The 13,632-nt window shown below is 42.8% G+C and overlaps 1 protein-coding gene across 1 annotated transcript in view; it reads right to left on the bottom strand.

Annotated features, from left to right (window-relative positions):
- Positions 1-2,149: 2,149 nt before the first annotated feature.
- Positions 2,150-13,632, bottom strand: part of gabrz (gamma-aminobutyric acid type A receptor subunit zeta) — a gene marked incomplete at its 5' end in the record, with an annotated part of 48,490 nt that continues 37,007 nt past the window's right edge. Inside the window, 3 exons of the mRNA XM_063222105.1 lie at positions 2,150-2,554; positions 9,012-9,205; positions 12,989-13,141. Coding sequence (XP_063078175.1) covers positions 2,150-2,554; positions 9,012-9,205; positions 12,989-13,141 — 752 coding nt within the window. The remainder of the gene's footprint in view (positions 2,555-9,011; positions 9,206-12,988; positions 13,142-13,632) is intronic.

Below are 13,632 nucleotides of genomic sequence, written 5' to 3'. Positions count from 1 at the left end.
ATAGGAAATCACTGATGTCTTTGGTCCCACCACTGTCTATCATGGCAGCTGTCGGTAATAAAACATGTACTGTTATCTGAATGCACTATAACCTCTGCCCTCAAATGTCACCACAAAGACCCACCCCTCACACACTGTAATCCATTTAGTAATACGTAATCCGTTTTGACATCAAGGATTTTCGCTTGTTATTTTGCTTGTTTGTTATTGCCGAATGGGTTTTAGTGTACCGTACGTACTGTATTCTGGCGTATTGCTGTGTGTGTGTATAGTATGTGTGTGTGTGTGGTTGTGAAAATTCATGACTACATTCAAAGCCCCAATGCCATAATATTCTTGTGCAGGCTTACGAATAGCTAGCGCTGTTTATGCGTTTTCATCTTCCTCTCCCTTTGTTATGTGTAATACTTGATGGGTTTATTGCAGAGTAGCGGCACTGCTTAGTTTATTTCTCTCTCTCTGTAATGGTAAAGCTCCTCTGAAGACACAAAGGCCACTTCATCCCAGCATAGAGGTATGCTCGCCCACACAAGACGCTCACACACGCACACGCACGCGCACGCACGCACGCACACACACACACACACACACAGATAGAGACGCACAGAGACGCATATTCACACAGACACACACACAGACAGACACACAGACGCATATGCGGGCACACACGCACGCACACACACAGTAGATGCTGAAACAAACATGCACAAACACACTCTCACACAAACACACTTACGGTGAACACAGCAGCCATACTGCACATACAGTATACACAGAACCCATGTTTGTACACACACACACTCACACACACACACACACACACACACACACACACACACACACACACACACACACACACACACACACACACACACACACACACACACACACACACACACACACACACACACACACGTAATGTAAACACAGACATGAACACTACTAGTGCAGTGCACACTACACAAATTTGTATATGACTGAAAGCATTGGGTGCAAGTAGGTGCAATTCGATAGTGTGGAACTAAAAAGCATGAAAGTGGAGTACTGTGGTAGGCCTATATAGTACATAAATAACCAGGCAATAAAATAAAATGAAATAAAAAATAAATGGTAACACTTTATTTTCGGGATACATCTATTAGCACTAATACATACAATGTCCCTGTATAAGTAACTTGTAATGCATGTACTAAGCAAAATCAAACATTTGTTAGGCATGTATTCGCAAATGTCTTGTTCATGCACAATAAGAGATTTATTACCAATTTAACCTTAGTAAGGACCTAGTAGGCCTTAGCGTTTGCTTAGTACATGCCTTATAAGTTACTTATGCAGGCATTAACATTGTATGTATTAGTGCTAATAGATGTATCCCTAAAATAAAGTGTTACCAAATAAATAAATAAATAAATAAATAAATAAATGATCAAACAAATGAACATACACAAAAATGACAGAAACCAATGCATGTCAGCACGAAACTGCAATGTCCGAGTCTTCATTCACCCGCATACATACACTGAAATGTATGTAACACACCCAAGAAACACTGACACCCCCCATACACATTCTCACTCCAAACCATGCAGTGGGACCCTGCTCCCTCCCTCCCTCCCCACCTCTGCCCTTCACCAGCATCTAAGAAATACAAGTAGTATACACACAGACCCACATGATGCACCCACATACACATACACTTTAAACACACCACATCTACACATCTATAACAACAATGACAGCCCCATTCCCCCAGTGATTCACACGCACGCACACACACACGCACACGCACGTACGCACACACGCACACACGCACACACGCACACACACACACACACACACACACACACACACACACACACACACACACACACACACACACACACACACACACACACACACACACACACACACTACCTGCAAGATCTGCAGTGGTACCCCCTCCCCATCCTCTTCCTCCACCCCCCCCCACCTCCCCCACTCACACAGGCACACACACACAACCTCCACCCCTAAGTACAAGTAGTTCACACACAAGACTCAAACACACCCACACCCATCCAAACAATGACAGCCCCATGCCCCCACTATTCCAACTGCAAGCCTTGCTACAGTTAAAGCAAGCTTCACTCCGCTCCCCCACACGATAACCTCAGAAGTACAAGTAATAGGTCCAGTAGAGGAGGTTGATGAAGACGAACGAGAGTGGGAAGGTGAGGCGCGAGTAGTTGTCAATGTAGTGCGGGTTCTCCACGTGGCAGCAGTTAAAGAAGCGCACCAGGCGCCCCGCCTGCGTTAAGGTCCGCGCGCAGCCCCGCGCGCACCCCCGTGGGTCGGAGGTCGAATTGCCGCCCGCACCGCCCTGGGCGCCGCCGCCGCCTTGGCCCGCCCCGGCGAGCTCCTCCTTGGCCAGGCTGTGGGTGGGGCTGGCGGTGCTGCCGGTGCGGCTCAGGACCTCTTCGCGCTGCTTGCGGGCACGCAGTCCGTGGGGCCCGCCGCCGATGGAGGTCACGATCCCGTTCATCTCGTCCTCGCGGTCCAGCATCTCCTGGCCGTACTGTTCAAGAAGAAACAGTCTCATGGATTGCACCTTTAATTGCACAAGTAAATTGGTTCAGCAATTCACCATGGTTCTAGCTTTGGCGTGAGATCTTACGCGACAAAAGTGTGTCTGTGTGGGAACTTAAAGGAACAGTCCACCTTGTTCGTAGTTCGGAGTACTTCGACTTCGATGCATTGATACCTTCACTCCTAGTCCTCTCACACGAAGGGAGAGGGGGAGAGGGGAAGGGGGGGACTAGGAATGAAGGCATCAATGTGTCGAAATCGAAGTACTCCGAATGTGTTACTACGCCTGTCATTACAGTGCCATTTTTTATCTAGGAAGGAAATCGCCACGTTTCATTTTGCGCAACAACTTTTGGGTCGGTTTATTAGTCACGCAGGGATGTTTAAATAGGAAACACGTGGAACAATTTGGTCACTTCTAATTTAAGGCACCTCATGCTGTCTGTTGGTAAAACTGAGCCAAGCTAATGCTAACGAGTTTGGGCCGCGTGCGTTGCTGACTGGGGGCGTGTCCAAAGATGAGGCAGGTTGGAAGGAGCTCATCTCAGGTCAACACACTTTATTATTGAAACACGGTGGACTGTTCCTTTAAGTATATACGAATTTGACAATGGAAAGGCAACATAATGCAATTACAATGCAATCATGTACGGCACGGTTATATGTTTTTGACACAAAAACGTCACAAAGAAACAGGTGCTTTTAATTATTCTATCGAAAGGGGTGTAACGTTTTTTTATAGTGTCTATTTTGTACATCTATTTTCGTGTAACTACCTGTACATCTATCTGTCATGGATGCCAACTTCGAGGATAGAACATTAGTATACCTCCCTCCTAAAGCCTCATATACAGTAGATAGGTACAGAGATATTGGCCTAAACCTTTCGGCAGGAAGACTTTGGCTATATATCAACATGTAAAATGACGTTCTCACTCAATGTACATATCTAACCTCTACCCTCGCATTGTGTTCAATTACGGTCACCTTCCCTTGTGTTTCGGTCGTTTTCGACCTGTGTATTAAATCAGCTCTAAGAGACACTAAAAACAAGTCTGTAGCTTCAAATTTGTGTCTCATCTCTTGGTTCATGTTTTGTTGAGAACTACGCGAACACCACAGGTGTTATATTTTTAGCTAGACCATTTTCAAATTTAGAAAAATAAAATATGTCTTTTTTTATTTTGTTCAACTAGAGATTCCTGACAAAGTCAAAATTGATTTACTGATTTATTTCACTTAGGCTACTTATTTTTTAAGTATTTTTGTAATTCCTGAGCTGCAGAAGTGCTCTAATGTTATTAACTGAGGGAAGAGTTCATGAGTGGTGTGACTGACCTAAATTATGTGACAGGGGGCTGGAGCGATTCCAAAAGCTGGGACAGATTGGAATGAAGACCACATACCGTGCTGTTGCACAAAGCCATGGGCATTTTGACCCAGAGGTCAAAGTTCAAAAGGACACAGGGTGATATAGAGTAGGTTGGGGCATTTTCAAAGCATAGTGAATCAACATTTATACAGGCTAGCCCCAAAAAATGTATATAGACTTTAAATTATTTCATAGTGTGATATAAATCACAGACATCGCCACTATCTGCTCTCACACTGATATCCATTCTGATGCAGGCACTGCTGACAATGCAAACAACACACAATTATTTTTTTGCATTCACTTTCAGTCACTGTTGCAGGTCTAATAACGCAGACTTTAAACATCAGTTTGGGATTACATAGAGACAAAACACTTAAGTGATGTCTGCAAACTCTACAAAAGGATTACATAGAGACAAAACACTTAAGTGATGTCTGCAAACTCTACAAATAAACACCTACTTTACAATTTACAAGTATAATCTTTACAATATTGTGTACACATTTCAGATCAACCTGTATGTAGGAACTCAGCTATCCTGAGGTTAAACAGGACAGTTCATGCAATATACATGTGCAGTAGTCACTTTGACTGAGGGCCCCCCAAAAAATCATCCACTTAGGGGCTGACAAGAGCTGGAGCATTTCCAAAAAGTACAGCGCACCAATGTTGACATGTCTCCACCATGGCCGTAACTACCATTGAGGACACAGAGGTCATGTCCTCAGTATTTTTTTCAGTAATGCAAAATGTATCTATGATGAAATTGATATTTGATCAACAAAGATAAATTCAATCTGTATATGACGCCCCAATTTATCCTCAAGGCAGTGATTAATGAAAACAAACTTAAAAGTTTGACTGAAGTAGGCTATTTGAAGCATTCTAAATGTACACTATACAGTACAGAACACAGTTTTTGACCTCAGTATTTGAAAATGTCTGGTTAAGGCCCTGGTCTCCACAACTTGCATACCCTAAGGATAATAACATGTATGCACCCATGCAGAGCTCTGTTCTGGCCAACTTCCAAAAAGCTGCACAGGGCACACACGCACACGCACACACACATGCAGTTGGAGTGATTCCAAGGTACAGTGTACCCAGAAAGTCACACAGGCCCGTTGACAGCTTTGACCATGGGCTTGAAATACCACGCAGGAAAAGAAACAGACACATTTGGACAATTTCCAAGGTAAAGGGCACTAGTGCTGACACTATGCCCAGTGGCACACGTGCCCTTGACAACGAGTATGAAAACATTTCTGCCCTCACTATAAGAGGTCATGTTAACCTTTAAGTGTGTGCATTTACGCACTGTTAAAGGGTAGAAATTGAGTGAGTGAATACCAACAGTAGAGATCCCTTGCACCCTCATCCTTGGTTGAAGAGCCCTTGAGCAAAATATCTAACCCCATGCTGCTCCAGGTATGGTCCCTGAACCCTGAAAGTCAATGATGGTATTCATGAATAAGAGTAGCAGCTAAACATAGTTTAACTAATATAAGGAAAAGGGTAACTGCTGATGGTTCAGGAGTTGTTCTGGGACACATTGAAATCCTGAGGCAAAATAAAGTACCAAATGTGGGCGCAAACCAACATTTAGCGTTCTACCACAATCTCATCCATTTTGAATTGTCCTTGAGCAAGACGTCTAACCCCGCTGATTGTACATTAGAACTGGATGACTAATGTTGGATTCAAAAGTGAAGCAACCACGGGTGGGTGGGGCTAGACCCGGATGTCGGAAGAGAAGCGCCAAATTGCATTCATCTCATCTCAAGTTTTTGGTAAGTAAAACAAAACATTTACATGCTTGTTTGGCCAAGACGACCAATAAGCTTGTTAGGATAGCATAAAACAAGTTCCATTCGCTTTTAAATAACATCACAGCAATTGTCATAATATGGGGGAAAACGAAATTGTGGCAGGGTAGATGCAGTACTGAGGCTGGCAACACAAAGTTGATTAAAGACACCTTCAACGACAGACAGTTGACAGTGCACGATGATGCTAGCTATGCTATTAGTCGTACAAAGTTACCTTCATGTGTCTCCAAGACGAAGGCTTTCAAAGTGTTTGACATAAGCTGGTCTGTAAGCATTTATTGTTATTATATTATATTATTATCATTATTATAACTTGAATGTAATTGATATTATAAACATCAGCTGTGTAGACTCTCGTAGTCTACTTAAAATTACGTAATCTGCACTGCAGCCTACCTAGCAGCTGGCTTAATGTTAGTATACTTCACCTCATGACGCAGCATGTAGTGCTACTTGAGCCCAGACTTATAATATAGGCCTACTCTCATTGCTCTAAGCCCCATAATACTCCTGGTTGTTCACTTACCCATTACCAGTCACTGTACTCTGAATAAGAGAGTGAGCTAACTACAGTGCAATGTAAAAAATAGTATGGTATGAGCATTTTTTAATGTTAAAGTTGAAAAGCAAACATGCAAAGGCATGCATTGACATGGCACAGAATATCTGCCATCTCACTAATTGACAAAGTTCTAGTTCAAAACTAGAAATGCACTCAGAGAGTGCAGACCTCTGCCAAGGAATCTGTTTGATAGAACATTTCACTATGTTACACCCTATTTTTATTTTCAGTCTATCTGCCTTCTTTTTTGTAGAGTTAGAAACTGGAATATCAAAATTCGCCTGTCCCGCAATACAACTTGCGGTCATGGGGGGCGTCTAGATTTCTAGGCTTGCAATGGTGAAGAATATTTTTGGTTCCGGTTTGTGTCTGAATCACCAAAATCGAATCACTTGTTCATTTGGTCATTTCCAAAAACTCCACAAAGTTCCATCCAAATCCATTCATAACTTTTTGAGTTATCCTGCTGACAAACAGACAGACAAACAAACAGACAAACCAACATGACCGTAAACATAACCTCCTTGGCGGAGGTAAATATAATAAGGTGATAAATTGTATATCTTGTAGGTCATGTAGGGATTAGGTGGCAGACCATGTGCCTGACTGCTTGACTGTTCTCTGCTTTTAAATAATCAGAGGCAATTGTTTGTGCCATAGCTGTCTGACAGAGTTGATGAGGACAGACAGCGCGAGGGAGAGAGAGAGAGAGAGAGAGAGAGAGAGAGAGAGAGAGAGAGAGAGAGAGAGTTAGAAAAAGACAGAGAGAGAGAGAGAGAGGGAGAGAGAGAGAGAGAGAGAGAGAGGGAGAGAGAGAGAGAGGCAGAGAGGGGGAGATAGAGATGACAATGACAAGCCCTGTACAGCCCTTGGTAAATGAAGCAGAATGAATGGATGGAATGGATGGAATGGAGGATGGAGCGACGCTGACAAACATAATGAGGTGACATGCAGGGAAGACGACAGGGGACAGGACAAGGGGGTCAGCCGATCTGGGCCCAGGGGCGCAAAATTGGGTCGTTTTACATTGTATGTTTTGGATGGGGGGGCTTTTAGATGACTTTGTCTTTGGCCCACCCAAAGCTGTCAGCGGCCCTTGTGACAAAAGCCACATGATGGTGGTCTGGCCCTTCCAAACAACATCATCAGGCTAGAAAAAAGTAATAATGACAACAAGCAGGGCCGTTTCAAGGTATTTGGGGGGGACTAGGCACAGAGGCATTTAGAGCCCCCTTTTTCTATTTCAATCTATTGCTGAGGGCCACCCTCACGAGAGATTTTGATAGCAGTATGATAGCACATTTTATAGGAGGTGCTCCCACACTCCCAAAGCTATGACAAGTATATAACCAGTCGTTACCAGGGGGTCCCTTGCAGCTGGGCGCCCGAGACAATTCCCTAGTTTGCTTGCCTGTTTGTGGCAGGCCTGCCTGACAACAGGTGACAACAAACACCACCACTAGTAACAAGACTGCCAGTGGCTGCCAGAGAAGATGGATATAGAAGTGAAGGTGACGGTTTAAATCTACCCATACTCATCTCTGCCCAATGTTGGTTGCTTTGCTAAACTGTAGAAGCCATTTATAAAAGGGTTTATACAATTGAATGGCAAATGGACTGCACTTTCTTCTGCTCTCTAGGAACACACATACTCACAGTGTTTTACACTCTATGCCTTACAATCACACATTCGTCCACAAACAGAGCCTGCTAGTCACAATGTGCCAACCTGCCGCTATTGAGCAATTTGGGGGACGTCGATGTCTTGCTCAAGGGCCCACGGATAGGGACAGATGATGGTGACGATGATTAATACGATGACGATGATGATTGCACTGCGAACGAACAAACCAACGAACAGACATACCGTACAGTTGGGCTGCACAATTAATCGAAAATAATTGAAAATCGTGATCAATTAGTGAAATCGAAGTCGGAATTTTAATAGTGATTTAATCGTGGCAATAGTGACCTACTTTTGAGAGCGTCCTTGAAGCCAGAACATACTGACAGGCTGGTGTTTCTGGCCAGAGATCTGTCCAATAGGTTTTATGCTATTGCCTTTACATAATTATTACAATTCATTTTATTTTGCTCATCCCATATATAGTGTAGTTCATTCTTGGTTATATTTCATCTTGTTATAATTTTCAAAAAAAATCTGCAAAAAATCAATAATTGTGATTAATAATCGTGATTTCGATTTTGACCAAAATAATCGTGATTATGATTTTTTCCATAATCACGCACCCCTACCGTACAGACGAACACACAGCAAACTAAGACAATCACATAATTATTGTGAAGACAAACCATGTGATGACGATGATGATCATTGTTATTATTATGTAATATTAATAATATTACAATAATAATTACAATGACAATAATGGGTAACACTTTATAATACCGACTCCTTGTTAAGCGTTAGTTATGCATTTGTTAAGCATTATTCAAACCTTAGATAACCCTTTGAATACATTTAGATAATGGTTTTTGATTCTGATACATGTGTGTGAGAGAGTCGGGGAAGGATTGGCAAATGATGAATGGTTTCTGTATCATTTGCCAATCCTTCCCCGACTTAGAATCGGTATTAAAAGTGTTACCTAATATATTGTTAAGACTCACCATGTATGCATTGACAGTATAATAATAATAATATATTGCAAAGACTCACCATGTATGCATTGGCAGCGTTGGGCTGGTGAAGGGTGCAGAAGTGAGCGACGGCATACTCGATCAGGGCCCCGAAGATGAAGCTGAAGCAGATGCCCAGGTAGACGTCGATGGCCTTGATGAAGCAATTGGCATTGGGCAGCGAGGTGCGCGCTCCCATCATCAGCGTTGTCATGGTGAGTACCGTGGTTACGCCTGGACAAACGAACAAAATAACGGAGACTTTCATTTTGTGTCTCATTTAATATCCAACATTGGGGACAAACACACAGACCATGGAACCAAACATGGTAGCCTAGCAGAGTCAGTGGCCCTATCTCAATGCCCAGTGTTCTAGCCTTGCTAGGACTTAAAACGGCCAGTGGTTGGATACTATTTGGTGAACTCTGCGGAGTGTCCAATCATTGGGCGTTTCACGTCCTATCAAGGCTAGAACACTGGGCATAGAGAAAGAGCCAGTGTTCTAGTGTGCCCATCAGGGTTCGCTTGCATTGTGGGAATTGTGCGCCCATCGTCAGCATAATCATGGTGAGCGCCTTGGTTACACCTGGACAGATAAGAAAGCGAACACAGACAACTGACCCACACATAGTGCGCGGGACCATCAAATGATCATCACTAACACACTTTGTTTGAATTGGGCAGAGAGGTGTGTGTACCGTACCCATCAGCAGCACTGTCATTTTTTAAAATTATTTTGCATCATATTTTCTTCTTTTTAGGTCAATCAACCGTTTTTTTTTTTTTTTTTTCCAGAAGACACCTTGGTTCACATAGTTGTGATCATCATTAGAGTTCACTAGGATTGTGTGGCCATTGGTCAGCAAGGTGTGGGGACCCATCATCAGGGTCGTCATAATGAGCATTGTGGTTACACCTTGTAGCAAGACCAATAGCAATAGTATTTATATAGGTCCTTTACATACATAACTGTAGTTCAAAGAGTAAAGACAGAGAAGAAAGAAAGAATAAAAAATATGTTCTAAAAAGCATTATATGTGTACAGTATATAATAGATAACTCACAATCACTAAAGGCAGATGAAAATAAAGCTGTCTTTTTAGAAAATGCTACTGTTGGTTCCAACATCTGGCAGAATAATGACTAAATGCCATTTCACCCTGTTGATTTGACCCTGGGCACAACCACTAGAGGAGACTCTGAAGACTTACAGTAAGACATCTATTAGGATGATATTGCCGTAGCATATCTACAATATATTTTTGGCCTAAGCCACTTAGTGACTTACAGGCTATCAGAAAAGTTTTAATTCTAAATCTCATGGGTAGTCATTGTAATGACTCAAGTACTGGAGTACTAAGTACATAAGTACCTCGACAAACTAACAATCGCACAGGCAATGGAGCCAAACATGCAAGCATATGAGCATTTGAGGATGTGATGCCCATATTTAGAGTTGTGTGTGCGCTCTGACTGCCACACCAATGAGCCTAGCTCTTTCTATTTCAATTTCGAGTTACAACGAGAGGCTATAATTTAATTAAAAGCTAATGGAAATAAATGTTTTAATCAAACATTTATGCAACCATTTAACACCACTTACAGCACATTAATCAAACATTACAGGAAAGCAACCATGAAACACCATTTAACAGTTCACCACGGATATTCTCACAGACTTTTCTGCCTCGGTCAAAGCCCAGGCGTGTTTCCTGCACTATGTTGTCGGGGTAAGCATGTGGTTATGCTCTAGAGCAGTGGTTCTCAACCTTTTTGGAACAAACGGCCCTGACCTCATGATAAGCCTCCCAACACCCCCTTGACCTCATCATAAACCTACCAACGCCCCCATTAGTATTGAAAAATGAAATAGACTAATGTCTCCCAATGGGAACTAAGCCCTGCCCCCACTCAGCTGCATCCTCCTCAACGCCCCCCTAGGACTCATCAATGCCCCCTGGAGGGCTGTAGCGCCCCTGTTGAGAAACACTACTCTAGAGTCATAACAGCATGCAGAAGTAGGGACAGTGTGATGGTGTGACCATCACTAGAGTTGTGGGGGCACTCTGGCTGTCACACCAGCAAGCCTGGCTCTTTCGTGCAGCAGGCACAGAGCATGCATCTGGTACCCTGGATGTCAACGCTAGGCAGAGCAACGCAGAGCAACGCACACCTGCATGTAGCAAACACTTTTGCTTACAAGGTTCAAACTTCCAAAGTCTTGGCTATATATTTAGACTGTTTTCTTGCACTGTTTGAAGACCTCCAAAACTTTTTTTTTTGTTTTTTTTAATGTACAGTGGTGTTTACATTCAATTTAAATAAAACTTGTTTGTATTACATTCACTTTACTGTCATATTCGTTTTTTGTTGGGCTTGTCAGAATACAACTTTATGTGCCATGTTTGCATAGATGTTTACAGTTAGTTGAAGTACTTGAAAAAAGTCAAGGTGTTGCAAACTACCTCAAAGCTTGAGAGGCCTTAGACTCCAGAGGGTTAGGCTAGAATTCATAAACCTAATAGCGGAGAGAGCGGTAATGAAACACTTCTAATAAAGAGACGTTGACGCAATTCATTAAAAGCTAATGGAAATGTCTATTAATTGAACATTTATTCAACTCTGCAACACCACTTAAAATACATGAAACAAACATTAGCCTAAAGCAACCATGAAACACTATTTAACAGCTCACCACGGATATTCTCAATGACTGCCCATCTCGTGCCCATCTGTTTCATACATTGCACACCTATGTGTCTGGTTTCGTCACAGCTGTAACACAAACGTTCGCTATGCTGCGGTCTGTTTTCATTAGGCCTATTTATTTCACGACCTGTGCTTGTAACAACTTGCTTTTCAAAACAAAAAGCACTGCACTGCACTGCACTGCACACTTATGTGTCTGGTCTAACTACTGTTGTACATGCAACATCTAATGAACAAATTTCCCTGACATTTCCAAGACACAGCTGTAACACAAACGTTCGCTGTGGTCTGTTATGACCTGTGCTTGTAACAACTTGCTTTTCAAAACAAAAACATTGACACAGGCATTTAGTCTTTAATTTTCCCATGATTTAAAAACAAATAACCATATTGTTTTACAGTCAGGTTCTTTTCACACTTGGCTTCATCCTGTTTCTTCTCTACAGCTTTATGTATTCAATTGTTTGAAATTTGAAAGTCAGAAAGCTCCACAGGGACTGTCTGCATATTCGTTCTATTCTGGGGTTTTTTTCTGTTTCGCTGCTTTTTTCCACTGTCCTTTTCTTTTGTTTTTTTCCCTCTGTGTGTTTTTTTTCCTTTCCACTGTTCATGTGTCAGAGCTTGAGAATGAGATGAAGGATGCTGTGGGATTTCTTGGGCTTGCAGCCCTACAGGGAGATCGGCCGACTGTAGGCCCAGTCCAGACTAAGGCTGGCAGATTCGCTCCACACACGCACATCCTGCCCGGCATACACGTATGCATGTGTGTGCACTCTCTCTCTCTCTCTCTCTCTCTCTCTCTCTCTCTCTCTCTCTCTCTCTCTCTCTCTCTCTCTCTCTCTCTCTCTCTCTCTCTCTCTCACGTACACACACGTACACACGTACACACACACACACACACACACACACACACACACACACACACACACACACACACACACACACACACACACACACACACACACACACACACACACACACACACACACACACACACACACACACACCACAGAAACACAAGATGGTAGAGAAGAAAGCAAAACATATGTCTGAATGCTTGAGGGGGCAGCATTTGCAAGCAAGGACATTTATAGAGAGGTTAAGTGTGGCTGAGGCACCAGGGCCCCACATATCAGGGGCCAGGCCCCCGACTGGGTAACTTTGTTTTTACACATCAACATTAAAATAATCGGGGTGTCCATCGGAGCAGAGTTCAGCATAAAGTAGGCTACAGTAGTGATTTACATGGTGGGTTTACCGAAAAAGGAACAGACAGAAGTGTATCAGAGGTGATGGGGGTGTGCTCACCAATGCAGATGCGAGCGGGAACAGACGATTGGCTAATCCAAAAGGAGACCCAGGAGAGCACCACCAGAGCACTGGACGGCACATAGGTCTCCAGGATGAAGTACAGGATGCTACGCTTCAGACGGAAGTGGAAGATCAGCTTGGGGTAGTTACCTGAGGAAATGAGAGAGGGAGAGAGAGAGAGAGAGAGAGAGAGAGAGAGAGAGAGAGAGAGAGAGAGAAAGAAAGAGAGAGAGAGAGAGATTGATTTTCTTTTACATTACAATTGTTATTACTTTGATTATTAATGACATTTTTTCCACATACACTACATTACCAGAAGTATTCGTTTACCTGCCTTGACTCACATATGAATTTAGCATTCCCAACCCATAGTGTTCAATTATATTGGTTCACCTTTTGCAGCTGTTACAGTTTCAACTCCACTGTCCACAAAGTTGAGGAGTGTGTTAAAGTGCCCCACATGTGTTATACTGTCCCATTTTTGGAAATAAGCTCATATTACACCTCCCCTTTAGTTAAATAAATGAGTTTTACCTTTCTCCTGTACTTTCAACCGTCCTCTGAGTACGGCAGTGCAAATTTTACCTCCAAGTTTTCGCCGGTGTTCTGACAAACGATCCTACATTGTAATTTTATCCTAC

Source organism: Engraulis encrasicolus, chromosome 17 (assembly GCF_034702125.1).
Source record: "Engraulis encrasicolus isolate BLACKSEA-1 chromosome 17, IST_EnEncr_1.0, whole genome shotgun sequence".
Classification (NCBI taxonomy): Eukaryota; Metazoa; Chordata; class Actinopteri; order Clupeiformes; family Engraulidae; genus Engraulis; species Engraulis encrasicolus.
This window is presented reverse-complemented; position numbering and strand designations above follow the sequence as displayed.